Here is a 19583-nt window from a genome sequence, read left to right on the forward strand (position 1 = left end):
AATAGGCTGGGGATATTTTCCCTGGAGCATCGAAGGCTGAGGGGTGACCTTACAGATGTTTAAAAAATCATGAGGGGCATGGATAGGGTGAATAGCCAAGGTCTTTTCCCCAGGGTGGGGGAGTCCAAAGCTAGAGGGCATAAGTTTAAGGTGTGAGGCGAAAGATATAAAAAAGAACTAAGGGACAACTTTTTCACGCAGAGGGTGGTGCATGTATGGAATGAGCTGTCAGAGGAAATGGTGGAGGCTGGTACGATTACAACATTTAAAAGGCATCTGGATGGGTATATGAATAGGAAGGGTTTAGAGGGATATGGGCCAAATGCTGGCAAAAAGGACTAGATTAACTTAGGATATCTGGGTGGCATGGATGAGTTGGACTGAAGGGTCTGTTTCTGTGCTGTACATCTCTATGATTCCATGACTCTATGACTCTGACATAGAAATTTGATGCATTCATCCCAATATTTCCTTATGATACCTTGATGATAGCAACTAATTTTTCAAAAAAGTATTGATTTCTCACCTGCACATCTGTGAGGATATCTCCACTTTCTAATCAGAATTTAATTTTTAACGTAAAAACGTCTTCAGTCTCAACTTCAGTGTGGGCTCATTGTGTTAAGTTGTTTAACTTCAGCAGATCTGCTTTGTGAGCCTCAATTTAAAAAGATTGACCAAATACTTGTTGTTGAATTATCCTCATCCTTGAAGACATCCTTAGGTAAGGGATGTTGTGGTGCAATGATAATGTCCCTACCTCTTACCTAGGACACCTGGGTTTTAGAGGTGTATAATAAGGTCGCTGAGTAGGTTTGTTAGAATATATTGAAAGTACAATTTCAGCTACACCAACATTTATTTGAAGTATTATTTTGATCTTTTTGGTTACTTATTTTGTTTAGGTATTGCTTTGATCACCGCCCATGATGGAAGAATAGCTAGAACTTGTTTCTGTCACTGTCCCATCCCTTTAACCTCCCTTGGATTTGATGTGATTATGAGGGAAGCTGTAATTTTCACTCTGGCTAAATCATTATCCAAGGATAAGTCATTTCTATCCACAGGCAATTTCTCAACAATTCCTACTGCCACTGTTCTGGACAATATGTCACAGTTTGTACAACAGAATGGGTGCATACTCTCCACTTATCCCCTTTATTAAAACTTTGGGTTTCAATGCATTGTCTGTAGGGCAAACTATGTTCTTCCCCAGCAAAAGAGTTTGAGAAGCTCCTGTATTCATTAATATAGTTATGGGTTTAGCTGCATAATTTGAAGAAAAATAGTTACCTTTTCTTTTGAGGAAAGATGTTTCATCAACCTTACTCATCTCTCCTATACTTACTGTAGTGTTTACCTTCAGTCTCATTGTCATAGCTAATGTTACAATTTGGTATTTTCCTTATGAGATCTTTTCTTGAACTCACCCTTACCAATCCCAATAAGGCTCATGGACTTCCCACGCAACTTCCAACATTTTAAACAAATATGACTCAATTTGTTTCAATGGAAACACTTAGACATAAGACTCTTACTTCTACCCTCAGCTAGGTAGCTTTGTCCTGTTTGCCAGTGATGGTAGTTAAGTCCAAAACAGAAATTACTGGAAAACCACAGCAAGTCTGGCAGCATCAGTGAAGAGAAAATAGAGTGAACATTTCAATTCCTGTGACCCTTCTTCAGAATTGTTCTGTTTCAGGTTTCCAGCATCCACAGTTGTTTATCTTTTCTTTTGAATAGGGAGGTTGGTTGGCATGTTGTTTTACAAACATCGATGTCACAACTATACCATGTGCCAGCAGCTTGTGAGGTAAATACACTGAATGTTCTTCAACAAAGTTCCCATGTCCGAAAGTCCAAGGGAAGTAGTCCTCAGTCAAGTCAACTGCGACTGTCATCAGTCAAGAGGTATATTAAGATAGCATCAGTCCAACATTTTGGACAGAGTAAGTCAGGTGCTTGGGCACTGAAGATCAGTGATTTCATATTATTAGTGTGGTGAGTTGGCCACAGTCAGTCCTGCAGATACAGCAGAGGTAGAGGACTCATAGTAAGTCAACCATGGTAAGACAGAGTTCAATCAGGGGTCTGGTCATTCATCAGTTGGGGCAATCCTTCTAAGTTGGTAAGGGAAATGAACTGTGGTCAGTCTGAACAATGACACGATGTTTTGCTGCACTGGATGTTATGGAAAGAGTATCAATAAGCTTCAGACATTGTATGGCTCAAAGAATGGTAGCCTGCGTTACATGACTCTTGTAGCTGCAGTTACTGTGACATTCAATCAGACAGGTGATGCTGCAAAGTGGTAAGACACCTCTGTTCCCAATGAAGTGTCACTCCTACCCTCAGAAGCTTTTCTATTTTGTTTCGCTCCCACTGGGTGCACTGTGTATGGCTATTCACAGTTGGCAGCGAAAGTCACGGCGATGACAAGTAAATCCATCCCAAGGTAGCAGGAGTGTGATGGCATAGAGATATGGTATGATATGCAGAGAATTCTGGGAAATACCTCACTTGAGCTCACAGAGAGAATCACTTTGACTAAACAACACTTCAACAGCTTCTAGTAAATTTCAGTCCCTGGTGATTCCCCTCCTCAAGCAAGCAAGCAGTCAAGTAGCCAACAGAACACAGCTGAGCCAAAAAAACTAGAGGAAGAAAGCAAAAGGAATTTCAAAAGTTGCAGTGATAAGGTTAATGGAAGTCAAGTATTTAATTGGCATAAGGAAGATGTAAAGGGCATTGCTTTACATTTCAGTAGTTCATGCCTCTAGGCAGAGAGTGAGAGTTTATGTAGAGCATGGCAGACTTGAGACCTGTATTTTTGCATGGTCAGCCAGCCTGGACGAGAAGAAGACTGAAGACGTCAGCTACAGATGGTGACTCACCACTTGCAGTCTGAAAGGAAAGTGAAGCATGGACGATAAGGTTGATTGACCTGAAGGCAGGTCATATCTAAACTGTTAAATTGTAATGAATGGGAACTGTAATTTAAAATAAAAGCATAGCATGCTGGAAACCTCCAGTAAGCTAAAGCTGTAACTGTGGTGAAAGGGAAATAGTTAACTTTTAACAGTGATGGCCTTTTAAAGATTAACAGTTAGTAGCAGGTACCAAGTTGAGGGAAAGGGGGATCGGATTTAGGGAGGGGCAGATGAGTAAAGGGAGAACAATACCTCTGATTGGCTGGGAAGGAAGAGTGATTAAATAAAAAAAGGAATAAATGTGCAAAATAAAAGAGAGGACAAGGAACAAATAAATAAGTCATAGAAATGTATAGCATGGAAACAGACCCTTTGGTCCAACCTGTCCTTGCCAACCAGATATCCCAACCCAATCTAGTCCCACCTGCCAGCACCCGCCCCATATTCCTCCAAACCCTACCTATTCATATACCTATCTAAATGCCCCTTAAATGTTGCAATTGTACCAGCCTCCACCACATCCTCTGGCAGCTCATTCCATACACATGCCACCCTCTGCGTGAAAACGTTGCCCCTTAGGTCTCTTTTATATCTTTCCCCTCTCACCCTAAACCTATGCCCCCTAGTTCTGGACTCCCCAACCCCAGGAAAAAGACTTTGTCTACATATCCTATCCATGCCCCTCATAATTTTGTAAACCTCTATAAGGTCACCCCTCAGCCTCCGATGCTCAAGGGAAAACAGCCCTGTTCAGCCTCTCCCTGTAGCTCAAATCCTCCAACCCTGGCAACATCCTTGTGAATCTTTTCTGAACCCTTTCAAGTTTCATAACATCTTTCCGATAGGAAGGAGACCAGAATTGCACACAATATTCCAACAATTTAAAAACTGGAAACACATCTGGTTACAATGTGATCTATTTTTCACATTTGTTTGAGATAGCTGATTTATTTGTACTTATGGATTTAGGTGAATTATTAGATGTTCAAAATGCATATTCTACAGACACAGGCTGTATAATCAATCAATCTATTCTCTTCCAGTGTTGTCCTGCCAGCAATTTTGCTTCAAATGTTTGTCTCTGAATGTTTCATTTTATTTTCCATAAATTTATATTAATTTACCAAACTCCTAATTTCTGTGCTAGTTTTCTGTGGTAAACAAACATTATAATTACACTTAGACTTCTCAATGCCATAATTGTTGTATACACTACAGGTAGTGAACTGCAATCTAACAATCACAATGTTCAGCTTCCTTTTGCTCTGATGCATTAAACTTTGCTCCTTCATTTCAGAGAAAAGTAATTCATTCAGTATCTATTATGGTCATTATCTGTAGTGAACTCATGAGAATAGAGCAGGGAATACTGGGAAAGGCAATTTGAAGAACATGATTGTAGGGCAAGTTTCTCAATCAGACTTTTGTCCTCAATTGCAATCCACTGTGTAGAAAGCAAGTATGTTTGATCCATAAACATCAAAGTGTAAAGTGAACCCATCAGGGCTGTGAAAGGATGAAGACATAGAAAGAGGCTATTCGATTCATCAATTCTGCATGATCCTTCAAAGAGCATATCATCTAGACCCATCCCTTACCCATTCCCCATTACCCTGCATATTTTTTTTAACAATGGCTAACCCACCTAACCTGCACGTCCCTGGACAATATGGGGCAATTTTTTAAAATGGTAAATCCATCTAACCTGCATATATTTGGACTTGAAGGAGTAAAGGACTATTACCAATGTCAATTAATATGTGAATGAAAAATGGTAGCTGTGCAGTTGGTGATTGACTAGGAATGCATTCAAGAGTGCAGAATGTTTGTCTTTTTCTTAATATTCATTCATGGAATGTAGGTATTAAGCCAATATTTATTTCTTGTCCCTAATTGCCCAAGGCAGTTAAGAATCATCACATTGCTGTAGAGTCCCCTGTAGGCCAGATCAAATAAGGATGGCAACTTTCTTTCCCTAGGGGATATTTGTGAACCAGATGGGTTTATACATCAATCAACAATGATTACATGATCATCATTAGGCCAGCCTTTAATTTGAAAATTCTATTACATTCAAATTTCACATCTCCCACGGTGGGACTCAAACAGTTGTCTCCAAATGGTAGCCAGGAGCACTGGATTGCAAGTAATTTAATTTTTGTCCACATTTTGTAAGGAGACACCTTTGTCTTTCTCAAACTCTGGGAGTTTCTTCTTTTGTCTGGATTAGCAGTCAAAGTCAGGTAAACAATCTCAGTGATGCATTTGTGAAGGCTTGTGGGATATTGGTTCCTGATTATCTGAGCTCTCATGCCAACAGGGTTGTGACAATGGTTTAGGAGCTTGACTGGAATTTTTGAACATGGACAACATGAAATTAGACATGGAGTAGAACCAATTGGTAAGGATTAAGGAGGATAGATACCAGGTTTCTCACATGATAAAACTAGATAGCATTGAAAGAGGCAAAAACGGTCCCACAGACCGAGGAGATATCTCTGACTGTTTACCAAGTCTTCACTAAGGTGTTGGAGTTAACAAAAAGATGAAAGGTGGAATTACCTGTAAAGCTAAGAAGGCAGAGAAAATTAACGTATTGACAGTGCATAGCATGCTGGAAAAAAAAAGAAGGACTGGGTACACCAAGTAGTGAGTCACTTGAGTTAGTGAGAATTCAATTTCAGCTGAAGAATACCAGCTGAGAAGATATAGGAGAAGGTTCTTGTAAAGAAACCCCAAAGCATAATCTAAAGTCTAGTAAGGAAATATTTACATTTGTACAGAACCCACTGAAATTTGAGGAAAGGGATATCGAATCATTCTTTATGAAAGTTGTTAAGTTAGCAAACCAAAATAGCAGAAGCAAACTGCCCATGCAGAGAACATTGATAGATAAAGCCCATGACATTTATGTATCTCTGCCAGAGGAGGTATCTCTAGATTAGGCACCACCATTCTTGGTGTGCATTAGTTACCTGAAGTTTGCTGGCAAAAATTCCAAAACTTCCCTGTGCAAAACTATGCTGGAAGTGTAAAGCAAAGGAACTTCAACTGGTGGATACAAGCATCAGGAGTAAATGCCACACATAAAGCTCTGAGAGAAATTATTCCCTTAGAATAATTTAAAAATATAAAAAATACCATTAGTAATCAGTACTCATGTTGAAATCCCAAGGGTTACAACTGCAAGACAAGCAGCAGGAATGGCTGAAAATGATGAACTGACACTATAAACGCAAAGAAGTATAGAATATTGGACAGTAAAAGAAAGGCAAGCAGCCAGAATAAAGAGGGGAAATTGGGAAAGGCACCAGGAATTCTGTTTTCGAGTTAGAAAGGAAGATCTGTGCTATGTGTTAAGACAAGTCTGAAGTTTGGTGAGGCTGTATGTTCTGAATGATGCAGCAAGCTGCAAAAAGGCATGAGGAGGCAAAGTGGGGATACTGTGAGCAGCCAAATAGGTCCTGAGTGAGGGCTAAGAGAGTGAGGGAAAGGCTCTGATATAAACGCTGCTCTAATCGCTATGCACAAGGTGGCCTGGCCACATTGTTACAATGCAAAGGTGTTGACATGCTCTGAAGTGCAGCGTTGAACTGTATAACTGTATTCTGAGTTGGAGATATGCCATGATGACGTGGTGAGGTTGAGACACATTCGATGTCAACCTCTAGAGATGAAGAATATAGGTGATCACTATCCATGTGGCATGTCTTGAAGCTCTGGGGACTACTGGCCAAAGTGGAGGACTGAGAGCAGCAAGTGCTCTAGGAAGGATGTTGAGAAACTTGAAAGGGTTCAGAAAAGATTTACAAGGATGTTGCCACGGTTGGAGGGTTTGAGCTATAAGTACAGGCTGAATAGGCTGGGGCTGTTTTCCCTGGAGCATTGGAGGTTGAAGTTTATAAAATAAAGGCTTATAAAATCATGAGGGGGATGAATAGGGTAAATAGAGTATTTTCCCTAGAAGAGGGGAGTCCAGAACTAGAGGGCATAGGTTAAGGTGAGAGGGAAAGATTTAAAGGGACCTGAGGGGCAACGTTTTCACACACAGTGTGGTGAGTGTATGGAATGAATTACCAGAGGAGGTGGTAGACCCAGGTACAATTACAACATTTAAAAGGCACTTGGGTGCGTACATGAGTAGGAAAGGTGTAGAGGGATATGGGCTAAATGCTGTCAAATGGGACTAGCTTAATTTAGGATATCTGGTCTTTGGATGATTTGAACCGAAGGGTCTGTTTCCGTGCTATATATCTCTATGACTCTATTACGCTAAGCGATGAGTTGAAACAGCCAGGTTCCTGCTCTGTCTTTTATGTCAGTAATTGTTGCCACCTAGATTCTCTCTGCCATTTGGGAGAATAGCAAACTGCATGTAAATGAGGTGAGCATAACTAATGTGATGTAAATGCATGCTATAAGCCTCTCTTACTCACTAGCGAGACTCATCTTGCTGTTTGAACTTTGGATGGAAGATTGGAGTGTTTTTTTTCTCAATGTCAGGAATCTCATATTTCTGCTCTTGCCATATTTTCCCAATTGTCTCTCCATTGCCCACATCATCCAGGGGTTGGGAAAAGTTTTACCCCAGGCTTTTTATACATTACATTTCACTGAGACCAAACAACTTCTAAGAACATATCGCCAAGTCAGATTGAAGAGATTATTCAAATTCTTCCTAATATGTTCCAAATAATTTTGACAGGTGTACATTAGGAATTATGATGGACAAATACGAAATTCTTTAGAAAATGAATCAGACATTACTGGCCCATTCACTTTGCCCAACATTTCATAACAATTACTTTAGAAAAATGAACAGGACTTTACTGATATTTGCCAAATAAATCTGTTCTATCTATTTGCTTTACTTGCTGCATGATTCCAACTTTCTTTAATGATGCAGTTGTTGTGTATCTGAATGTAAATGTTCAGGTGTAAGATATCTAAACATGACTGCAAAATCTTCATATTTACAAGTTAGATTAGATTCCTCACAGTGTGGAAACAGGCCCATTTCCCTCTGAATAATTGACCGAACACTATGGGACAATTTGGCATGGCCAATCCACCTAACCTGCACATCTTTGGAGTGTGGGAGGAAACCATTGCAAACACGGAGAAGGTGTAAACTCCACACAGGCAGTCACTTAAGGCTTGAATCAAACCTGGGACCCCTGGTGTTATGAGGCAGCAGTGCTAACTGCTGAGCCACTGTGCTGCCTGTACCAGAGGAACAGCCATTAAGCTCACCAGTCATGGCTGACAGAACATTTCATTGTTTTTTACCCCATTCCCTGTCCCACACTGCAAATCAGAGAGCTATCAAGAATCCAACATGCACTATAGTGGAAGAAGCAGTGATTGCTTTGGTGCAGTATTCATTTGGGGAAAAAACCCTATAAAATAAGAATGTTCTTCTCCAGAGAGTAAAATAGTGAATTAAAACAGCAATCAGAGATCAAAATAAACAATTAATTTAGTCAAACTCTATAGCATGAGTATACAAAATTGTTGCCTTGACTTATTTTATTCTCAAGCAAATGAAAAGAATTAATATCAGGGAACATAAGTCTAAGCAAGTCTCTTTCTGTGATTGTTAATTGATACATACAGACATGTGCACACATGAATTAGGAGCCTTGAATGTCCTCCACCATTCAATTATTGGTTCATGATGATCTGGGTACTCCACATTCCTGTCTATACCTGACAACATTTTACTCCCTCCCTTATCATGAATCTATTCATCATTCTCATCTTTGAAAATATTCAGAAACTCTGCTTCCATTTTATATTGAGGATGGGTGTTCCAGAAACTCCCCTGCAGTAAACAATACCATTCTATCAGCTTTCTAATTATTGTTGCATTTTGTGATTCATACACTAAGATACTCAGATGCTTCTATATCTCAAAACTCTGCAATCTATCACTATTTAAATAGTATGCTTCCTTTTTAAATTCTTCCTCCAAAATGGACAATTGCACATTTTTTCAGACTGCCAGATTGATGTGGCAGTGGTGTGATGGCAATGTCATTGTACTAGGAACTGAGAGCCTCAGGCTGACTTTCAGGGGACATGGGTACAATTTGCCATCAGAGCACATGGTAACATTTGAATTCAATTCAAATTCTGGGACAAAACGTCAGTTGCATGAATGTTTTAAATGCCCAATAGTCAATCTTTGCTGTTTGTTTTATATTCTATCCAATGTGCTTTACTGCCACCCATCTTTGTACAGTTATGAATATTTTCTTTAAGTTTGAGACTATCTTTAACTGCTTTAGTAACCATGGATGGTGGGTCCTCCTCTTGTAATTTAACTTCTTCATTGGAACTTTTCCCTCCTGTGTTTTCTGAAGTATCTCAGAAATATCTGTCACTGCATCTCTATTGACCTATTCATTAACCTAACTTGCAAGTTCACACTGCTTTGCTTTTGTGTCCGCATAATTACACTTACTTAAGTTTAAAATAATTGAGAGCAAATAGAATTTTGTTGTGGCTTTTATAGGAACAGCTACCACACTTCAAGATAATGCATCATGTTTGAGAAATATACAGGATTTTTCGCTTAAGAAACATCACTCTATCCTTCCAGTTTACATCAGAAAATAATGCATATGAAGACACAGTGTGGTGTTGAACAATGAGTGTAAACCCTGGGACAATGTCAGGCAGCTTATATTGCAACTGGTTATTGTTGTAAAAACTAGTGGTTCTGAAAGGGTTAATCTTGGACACCAACACAACATTTGGTGGAGAATCAAGGAGTCTAACTTAAGATCATGTTGGGGTCAGACATGTGATCTCTTGCTCCTGATAGTCTTAGTAATTTTACCTAACTAGCCAATGTGCTTGCAGCTATTGAAATCATACAATAAACTATACCTTGTTGTTAAGACAAGTGCTTCTTCTTGATCAGACTCACCACTTGCTCCTCCTCCATCCCCATTAACTGCCAGGCGCTAAGACACAGTATAGAAAGGAAGATTGGTAGCTGCACTCTAACCCAATTATGAGCTGCCAGGGGTTGGCATTACAAATACATAACAGTTACATCTAGGCATACCATTCCTGTAGGTTAAACTCCTTCAACCCTACCATTCTAAATTAAAAAAAAAGGATACTAATTCCAGAGAAAGAGGTGCTAGACGATTTAAAACTCAAAATGATGTATACATCCCCAGGACCTGATTAGGTGTTTCCCAGAACTCTGTGGGAAGCTAGGGAACTGATTGCTGGGCCCCTTGCTGAGATATTTGTATCACTGATAGTCATGGATGAAGTGCTGGAAGATTGGAGGGTGGCTAATGCAGTGCCATTATTTTTAAAAAGTGGGTAAAGAAAAGCCAGGGAACTGTAGACTGGTGAACTATTATCAGTGGAGGAGATTCTGAGGAACATGATCTACATGTATTTGGACAGGGAAGGACTGATTAGGGATAGTCAACATGGCTTTGTAAGCGGGAAATTGTGTCTCACTAACATGATTGAGATTTTTGAAGAAGTGATAAAGCAGATTGATGAAGGCAGAGTGGTGGATGTTGTCTATATGGACTTCAGTAAGGCATTCTACTAAGTTCTGTATGGTAGACTGGTTAGCAAGGTTAGATCACATGGAATCTAGGGAAAGCTAGCTATTTGGATACACAATGGGCTTGAAGATAGGAGATAGAAGGTTGAGGTTTGTTTTTTGGACTGGAGGCCTGTGACCATAAGTGTACCACAAAGATCAGTGCTAGGTCCACTGCTTTCTATCACTTATATAAATGATTTGGATATGAGTATAGGAGGATTGATTAGTAGGTTTACGGATGACACCAAAGTTGGTGCTGTAGTGAACAGTGAAGAAGGCTATCTGAGAGTGCAACAGGACTTTGATCAGATTGGCTGATGGGCTGAGGAATTGCAGGTAGAGTTTAATTCAGAATAAATGTGAGGTATTGCATTTGGGTAAGGCAAATCAGAGCAGGACTTAAACATTTAATGATAGAGTACTGGGGAGTGTTGCCAAACAAAGAGATCTTGGAGTGCAGGTTCATAGTTCCTTGAAGGTGAGTCATAGGAAGACAGTATAGTGAAGAAAATTAGAGTGGTGTTGGAAAAGCACAGCAGGTCAAGCAGCATTCAAGGAACAGGAAAATCGACATTTTGGGCAGGGCTTTTGCCCAAAACATCGATTTTCTTCCTCCTCAGATGCTGCCTGACCTGCTGTGCTTTTCCAGCACCACTCTAATCTTGACTCTAATCTCTAGCATCTGCAGTACCTATTTCCGCCAGTATAGTGAAGAAGGCATTTGGTACTTGCCTTTATTGATAAGTGCATGGAGTAAAGGAGTTGGGATGTTATATTGTGACTGTACAGGACATTGGTCAGGCCACTTTTGGAATACAGCATTCAATTCTTGTCTCCCTGCTACAGGAAGAAGTTGTGAAACTTAAAGGGTTCAGAAAAGATTTACAAGGATATTGCCAGGATTAGAGGGTTTGAGCTATAGGGAGAAGCTGAGTAGGCTGGGACTATTTTCCCCGGAGCATTGGAGGCTAAAGGATGATCTTATAGAGATTTATAATATCATGAGGGGCATGGATAGGGTAAATAGCCAAGATCATTTTTTCCTAGGGTGGCAGAGTCCAAAACTAGAGGGCATAGGTTTAAAGTGAGAGGGGAAAGACATAAAATGGACATAAGGGGCTTAGGGTGGTGCGTGTTTGGAAGAGCTGCCAGAGGAAGTGGTGGATGCTGGTGCAATAACAGCATTTAAAAGGTATCTGGACGGATATATGAATAGGAAAGGTTTAGAGGAATATGGACCAAATGCTGGCCAATGGGACTTTTTTTAGGATCAATTTAGGATATCTGATTGGCATGGACTTAGACTGAAGAGTCTGTTTCCATGCTGTACAACTCTATGACTATATGACTCCAACTGCACAGAACCCTCCATTATTGAAACTTTTGCAAGACAAATCTTTGTGTATTTTACAACTGAATGGATGGAACTAACTGCTAGTGGAATAGTAAATATTTGACTTCTGATTAAAAAGTTGTTTGATTCTCTTGCTGAAGTGGATTTACCTTTGTCTGCTTTCTACTTGTGGCTTATACAAAATTCAAAAGGTACATTGACCGAATGTTGACCATGTGCCACAGATGGAATGTTGTGCGTGACACAAAAGTTGAAAACAGATCAAATGCTTAACCTTGGTTAATATATAACTTTATTAATTTGATATGGAGAAGTAAATTGACCTTAGCTTCCCCTTTCAAACGTGTTCTTTCTTTTTCTCTGTTGATATCTCCACATCTCAGAATTCAACTTTTGTACCTCTCCCTCTGTATTTCTCCATTGTTTGATTCTGGCCTCCAGCTGCCAATGATCAGAAACTATATTAAGTGTCTATAACCCCATTCCTGAGTATTTTAAATAGAAATAATGTCCAAGCAACAGCGCCAGGGACCCAGGTTCAATTACAGACTAGGAAGACTGTCTGTGTGGAATTCGTACATTTTCCCTATGTCTATTTGGGTTTCCTCCGAGTGCCTCCAGTTTCTTGGCCGTGTTAAATTGCCCATTGTGTTCGAGGATGTCCAGACTAGGTGGGTTAGCCATGGTAAATGCGAGGTTACAGAGATAGGGTAGGTTGTGAGTCTGGGTGGGATGCCCTTTGGAGGGTTGGTATGGACTAAATGGCCTGCTAAATGGCCTGCTTCCACATTTTAGGGATTCTATAATTCTATTATTCTATGAAAATTAGATTGTGTAGACATATAAACTGTGTGCCACTTAGATGACAATTCTGTAAACCCATATGTCTAGCAACAATGAACCCATTCTCTCTAATCAAGCAATTTCAGTCCTAATACAACATTGTTACGCAAATGAAAATTGTGCAGCAAGTAGATTATCTCACAAAAGAGAAGCAGACATTAACTTTTCAGGAGTAATCTTTCATGAGAATGGTTACTGAAGTAATCATTTCAGAACCATTCAGAGTGCGGAATTTTAGAAGCAACTTCTTCGCTTAAGAATGTTCTGTGGAAATGTTCCTCCAAACATTTAAATTGCAAAATGTTGCAGAAAGCAAACTGATGCATATTACATGTACAACCCGAAATTTGACCTTTTTAAAGAATGTATTGCAAGGAAACTGCTTCTAACCAAAGGGGGATAAAATGGATTAGGTGCAGTCTGAGAAACAACAAAGAGACAATTAACTTGGCAGATGTTATATAAAGATTTCAGTCAAAAGATGAACTGGAAAAAGAGTATTGGAACATATATAGTGTGAAAATTGTATTAACTGTCTTTATGTAGATAATTTAACAATAGCAGCGAAGTAGGATTTCTCAGGAGTAGGATTTCAATTCCCCACGTACAAAGCCTATATTCTGTTTACATTGAGGATGAATAGCGAAGGATGGACTAAAAGCATCTCAGTCTGTATTTGTCTTTATAGAATCCCTACATGGGAAAACAGGCCATTCTGCCCTACAAGTTCATCCCCACCCTCCAAAGAGTAATCCACCCAGACCCATTTCCCTACTCCTCTACATTTACTCCTAATCTACACATCCCTGAACACGATGGACAATTTTAGCACAGCCAATTCACCTAACCCACACATCTTTGGATTGTGGGAGGAAACCGAAGCACCTGGTGGAAACCCTGCATACACGGGGAAAACCTGCAAACTCTACATAAACAGTTGCCTGAGACTGGAATCAAACCCCTGTCCCTGGCACTGTAAGGCAGCAGTGCTAACCGCTGAGCCACTGTACCACCCTTCACAGTGTATCTCATGACTGAAATCATTCTTTTGCGAAAGAGTATGCAGCCTTACGATCTTCGCTTCCAATTTACCATGAAAGGGCATTTCTTCAGTCCCCTATCCACCTGACAATGTAACAAAATGACAATATAGCAGTCCCCATTTCCCACAGTAGTATGCCAACAATCCTCATTTGAATAAACAGCACATCAGTGCGTTGCACAGAAGAGCCATGTTGTTGAAACATTTTGTCTTGCACTAATCAGGACAAATGCAACAATGCCCAAATCCAAGCAATCAAAATAATGTACATTGTATAAGAAAAAGGTTGTTGATTGGTACATTGATTAATTAGATGAACCATTGCCATGGAGATATTTGTGAACTATAGGTCCTCCAATCTTCCAGGTACACATAGATTAAATGTATTCCTTTTGTTCACAGAGAATGGATCCCTGCATATGAATTTATGTTGCAATCAGTAAGAATAAATCAGCCATGAGCTTAACTGATATCTTGAATAGGATAGCTGCTAGCGCACTCAAGATTAGTCAGCAAATGCTGGCCCATCAGAGAATTACATCTAACTTATAAACATTTTGCTTTGGACTTTGCAAGTGTAGGCTGGTACCAACAGGATGCCAAATAGATAGACAAGCCTATTTGGCTTTGGCAATAGGCAGATTATAGACTGTATTCAACCTGCACTTGTAAAACCTCAAACAAAATATTTAAAGATTAGATACAATTCTATGATGGCATAGACCTTGCTGCATAACACATCAGTCACCTCAGAATCCTTTGAACTGGAAGGGAACCAATCAACCTGGATTTCAAGTAAAAAGGATAAGACACGTACCTCATTTTTAAATCAATTCTTAACTTGACACCATTAAGTATAGATGGGAAAAAATAAATATTCCATTCCTTCACCATGCTCAGAGTGCAAATTATAAATCTGAGCACATTGATATGTAATTAATTCATTCAAGGAACACATGGAAGAGAGACAGCCAGAACACTCAACCATTGTATTCCATCTGATATTAATGATGGTCTTTTGTGAGACATCAGGTACAACTCCAAAGTAATTTCATAATATAGCTAGTAAAACATTCGCACACAGTTCTGGCAACAAGTGCAGAACTGGTATGGCACTGGAGCACATATCGAATCTGTTAGCTCCTCCCAGGAGAAATCCTTTATAACCTGATGGTGGGAGACGAACTGTGTTTTTTATTATATATTATATATATGTGTGTAAAAAACATGTTATGTTATACATTTCTCTCATCCCTTCTGCTGCTTGTCTATAATTCTGCATGAGCATAAATTTCCTTATACTAAATATTAGCAAGATCACAGCCATGGGCTTCAGTACCTGTGAGAAACTCAATTTCCCAGCCACTGACTTCCACCCGCCATCTGGCAACTCTCTGAGGCTGAATGAGACTGCATCCATGGTGTTATATTCAATCCCCAGTTCAGCTTCCAGTCACACATCTCACTCAGTCTGTCCATTTCCACCTCCATAACATTGTCAGACTCTGTCATTACGTCAGCCCATCTGTTACTGAAACCTTTATCTTCTTGTTACTTCTACAGTTGACTATTCCAATGTGTTCTGGCTGGCATCCAACATTCTATGTTCCAAAACATGCGGTCTTCCATAAGTGTCACCCCTGTCTACGTGCGCTGGGTGATGCCAGCCCCTGTGTATACCTTGATACCTAAACTGGGGTTAGTGGGTTGGAAGTGCATGATACATAATGTGTACCTCCGTAAACAACTGCTTGTAAGTTTGTGAAAACTTGGCTCAGTTCTGTCCTGCATTGCCTGTCTTTCTTAGTTACAACACTAATCTTGTGAATGCATCCACCCCAATTTTCAGAGATATACAAGTTGCTTTAATTCTGGTAAATTGAGTACCCCTGATGTTCATTGACTGATGTCCCAAACTCTGCAATTCCCTTGTTAATTTTCTCCATCTCCTCTTTTGAGATATTGCTCAAAACCGACATCTTTGGCCAAGTTTTGGTCACCTATTCCAATAATCCCCTGTGTGGTCAGCGTCAACTTTTGTTTATAAAATCCTGTGAAGCAGTTTGGGATATTTTATGATGGAATAGGTGCTGTATACATCTAAGTTGTTGTTTATTTCAGCTGTTAATTCATTGTATTTTGAGTTCAAAAAGGATTTTCACTGAAAATAATGAATGAATGTCTGTCATCAGTGTAACTGAAGAATAGTTCAAACAAACAAAATGATTAATAAGTCCTTACGGAACTGTATTTAAATAAGTAGTAATTATGGGGCTTTCATGCCCATAATATCTGAAAAGTTCATTGTTCGGCATCACAAAGGAAATCTCACAATCACATATTAATCCGATCATTATTAAAGTAGAATTACCTCCTCCACTCCTATAGCACAAGAAGGGGAATCTCCAGACATTGCCTAAACCCACTGAATAGCCGATTCCAGCCAATGTAAACTCAATCTTTCGAGTCCAAGTCACTCTATTTTGGGCATTTTCATTCTTATTAGCATTTTCAACACTTTGTGCAGTGACATCACATGCTTTTCTTGTCTTCAATGAGTTTATCTTTTCCATGGAGTTGGACATCTCAATATTCTTCATGCTTATTTTAAAATATCTGAAAGAGCAACTTACTATGAGGTAGTATAAAACTGTTTATATATTTCAAAAGATACTTCCATTAATCATTACCATGGCCTGATGACAGGAGCAAAAGGTAAACATTTGCAAACATTCAACTCTTCTGCTTAAGCAATTGAGGAAATTCTCGCATTTAATTATTAACTTTTATTACATGGCATCTACAGGTCATTCCATGCATTGGAAATTTTTTAAAGTACAATTTTAGTTTACTTGGCAAAAGGTGAAAGCAAACAGAATAAGTTGCATGTGATTTTTGCAAGTATTCATGGTTTGGAAAAAACGTTAGCTGCCAGCCACAAATTAGATCTTTTGTATGAAATCAATGCTTATAACCACAGAGTCATACTGAGTTTGATTTAATCTCTGCTTCCACCATCAGGAACATAAGTTTTCAAACAGTCATTTGGTAGTACAGAACCTGAGTATTATTGAATAGAGACACATTTTATCAAAACTTTCCATCTTGCACTCATTAGGACAATTCACAAGAAATATCAATGTAAAGATAAAATGTAATGTTATACTATACGAGAAAAGAATGTGATTAATTGACAAATGGACTCTGATTGTTAGAGGTGCTGCCATGGGGAATGTTGCCCAGTCACAAAATCACATAGAATATTGCACACTAAGTATGAATTATCCAAGCGCGGGATGATTTGGTACATTCAGTACCTTGCCTATTGCAAACACCTGAAGAGACAAACTGTTTGATATATTTCGTCATTCTTTGGGACATACAGGCAGTCTCCGGGTTGCAAAACAAGTTCCATTTTTGAATCACTTTGTACACATTTCAGAACACGATGCAGGACAATGTAAAATAGACATTTGTTAGTAAGAGGAAATGTTCATATATTGGATCTTTAAAACTTTTCTTAACACACTCTTGTATGGATTGCGCTCATAAGTATGAGCGTTTGTAAGTCAATGTTCATAAATTGGGGATCCCTGTGTTACCTGCATGCCTGGAGTCACATTGATAGTGAAATTCATATACCATTGCATGTTATTGTAGCAGAATGTCATTGTGGCTTGATAGCAGCATCCCATCCAAAGTAATCTGAAGTATTTTGGGTAATTTTTAGGAGCAAAGGTGATGGCCTTAGAGATATTTGTGAGTCTGCACGATGCACAGTGAGAAATAATCAGATCAAGGTAGTCATTACCCTGCAGAATGGCTTTGATGTGCTCTAATTTAGTATCAAACTTGTAAGGTGAACAAATGGATGAGTCTCTATTTATGAGGTTGCTGAGAAGGCCAATCTTATATTGTGTGAATCTGTAGGAGTTCACCAGTGAAGGTAGTTTGACAGCTAACTGTCAGTTAGCATCCAACTGGTGCTTTTTCTTAGCAACACTTCTAACAATCAAAGTCCACTGGCCAAAGATAACTGTCTTCTAGTTATTAAATGGTGTTTTTACATTTCATTGGCATTTCTTGAGAAATGTCCTGAAAAGAGCAAGATGAAAATGTGCGATGGCTCAAATTTTTCAATCAGTATCGGAAATACTGGGTGCCTTTGCCAGTCTATCAGCATAGCCCCTCCACCTCTTTGAGAAAGTGGATGCCCTTGCAAATAAAATTTTCAGTTATGTAAGCATGGTAATCCTGCAAAGCTCTGGCCAGGAAACTGAACAGAAGCTTATCGGTGCAAAGGATACAAACTCAATAACAATCAATGACCATCAGAGTATCTTAATGTTTTCATTTAAGAAACAAGAATTCCCTTGAAGGCAGGACCATCTCATTTGCCAATAATTCTGAGAGTCCACTAATGTTCATTTAGCCCCCAAACTAGACTTTTTCAGGCCTGTCTCCTTATCTGACTACAGCCAGACTCCCTCAGCAACCTCACTATCAATGTAGGCTTCATTAGTATCTCTGTCAGACTCTACTTCATTATCTGAGAAGTCAGGAGACTGGTCCATCTCCCATTCCTGAAGTCCTTCTCTTGTTTATTGAGCTGGCTTGTGAAGGGCGTTCAGGAGACCCTGTCTGGAAAGTAGTGGAGTGCTACTCTTCAACAATCCAGGCAATGGAAATCAGTCCATCTTCAGCTGGCCAGTAGGCCGCTCAGTGTTGGCCCTGGAGGATGCAGGTGGAGAATTGTAGCACAGTTCAACATCAATCAGAGGGTTTCACAATGGGATGATTAGCTGAATCTTCTAAGGATTCCCCTATCATTCATGAGTCAGCCCAGTAGATTGTAAGTAATTGAACATTCAAGGGACCTGGGAGAGAGTAAGCATCATGACAGCTCCCTGAGGTTGCCATTGAGAAGGATGCTGCGGGAGTGAAATCCTTTCCTGCTCAGGAATTGGACTGAATGATGCCAGGGAGCTCTGTTCACCCGATACGTGCAGTCTATGGTCCCAAGTATTGAGGGGACATGGCAATGGCTGAAAAATTGGATGTCTGGGTCAATGGTAACTGGCACAAACTGCAACTTGTATGGCATCTGGCCCTTGAAGACTGGCAGGAACATAAGAATTCCCAAGGATGTGGGCAATATGGCAGCTTCTAGGACACCTGAAGCAGGCTTCTAAGAATTGTTCTGATAATCACAGATGACCTTGAGACAGACTTTTCTGATTAATAATGTGGCTGCACCCTGATATGGTGATCTTAATGCAATGTGCACACAGTCCATAGTGCTCTGCATCTGGAGTGCTCCAGCAGATGATACAGATCTGTGATGTCATACTGTGACATCCTCAGTCTGTGGCAACATTGTGCCTTGCCCATGTGGAGGAGATCACACTGGGGATAATAGACTCTGTGCCTCCTGCACCTCCTCCACATCGAGGGGAATTTCAGCTGCAACCACTTCATTCAGAAGCAAGTTCGGCATTGCTGGTGGTTGGTGCTGCTCCTGGACGTGCTGGCACGAGCGTTCCATGTTAATCCGTGCCATTAATGTGCAGCATGCACAGCCGCAGTGATCCCTGCTGTGGCTGGACTCATTGGTGGCACTCCTACTAAAACTGTCTGTGGAGAATTGGAACTGCTCCTTATAAATGTAAGCAGCATGCAGTCACATCACACATACAAATGATATGATGTGGAGGAGCCAGTGCTGGACTAGGCTGGTCAAAGTTTAAAAAATCACACAACACCAGGGATTTATAGTCCAATAGGTTTATTTGGAAGCACAAGCTTTTGGAGCAGCACTCCTAAAGCTAGTGG

The 19583-nt window shown here is 39.8% G+C and overlaps 1 protein-coding gene across 2 annotated transcripts in view; it reads right to left on the bottom strand.

The window, feature by feature from the left end:
- LOC140491437 (sodium- and chloride-dependent GABA transporter 1) overlaps nt 1-16362 on the bottom strand; it is a 110429-nt gene extending 94067 nt beyond the window's left edge. Inside the window, exon 1 of one of the 2 annotated variants that reach the window (XM_072589604.1) lies at nt 16123-16362. In XM_072589604.1, the coding sequence (XP_072445705.1) occupies nt 16123-16351 (229 nt within the window). In that variant the 5' untranslated portion in view covers nt 16352-16362. Of the gene's footprint in view, nt 1-15090; nt 15129-16122 lie in introns of those variants that run through there. The other variant, XM_072589605.1, reaches the window with a different exon arrangement.
- Nucleotides 16363-19583: the final 3221 nt, after the last annotated feature.

Source organism: Chiloscyllium punctatum, chromosome 19 (genome assembly GCF_047496795.1).
Source record: "Chiloscyllium punctatum isolate Juve2018m chromosome 19, sChiPun1.3, whole genome shotgun sequence".
Taxonomy (NCBI): Eukaryota; Metazoa; Chordata; class Chondrichthyes; order Orectolobiformes; family Hemiscylliidae; genus Chiloscyllium; species Chiloscyllium punctatum.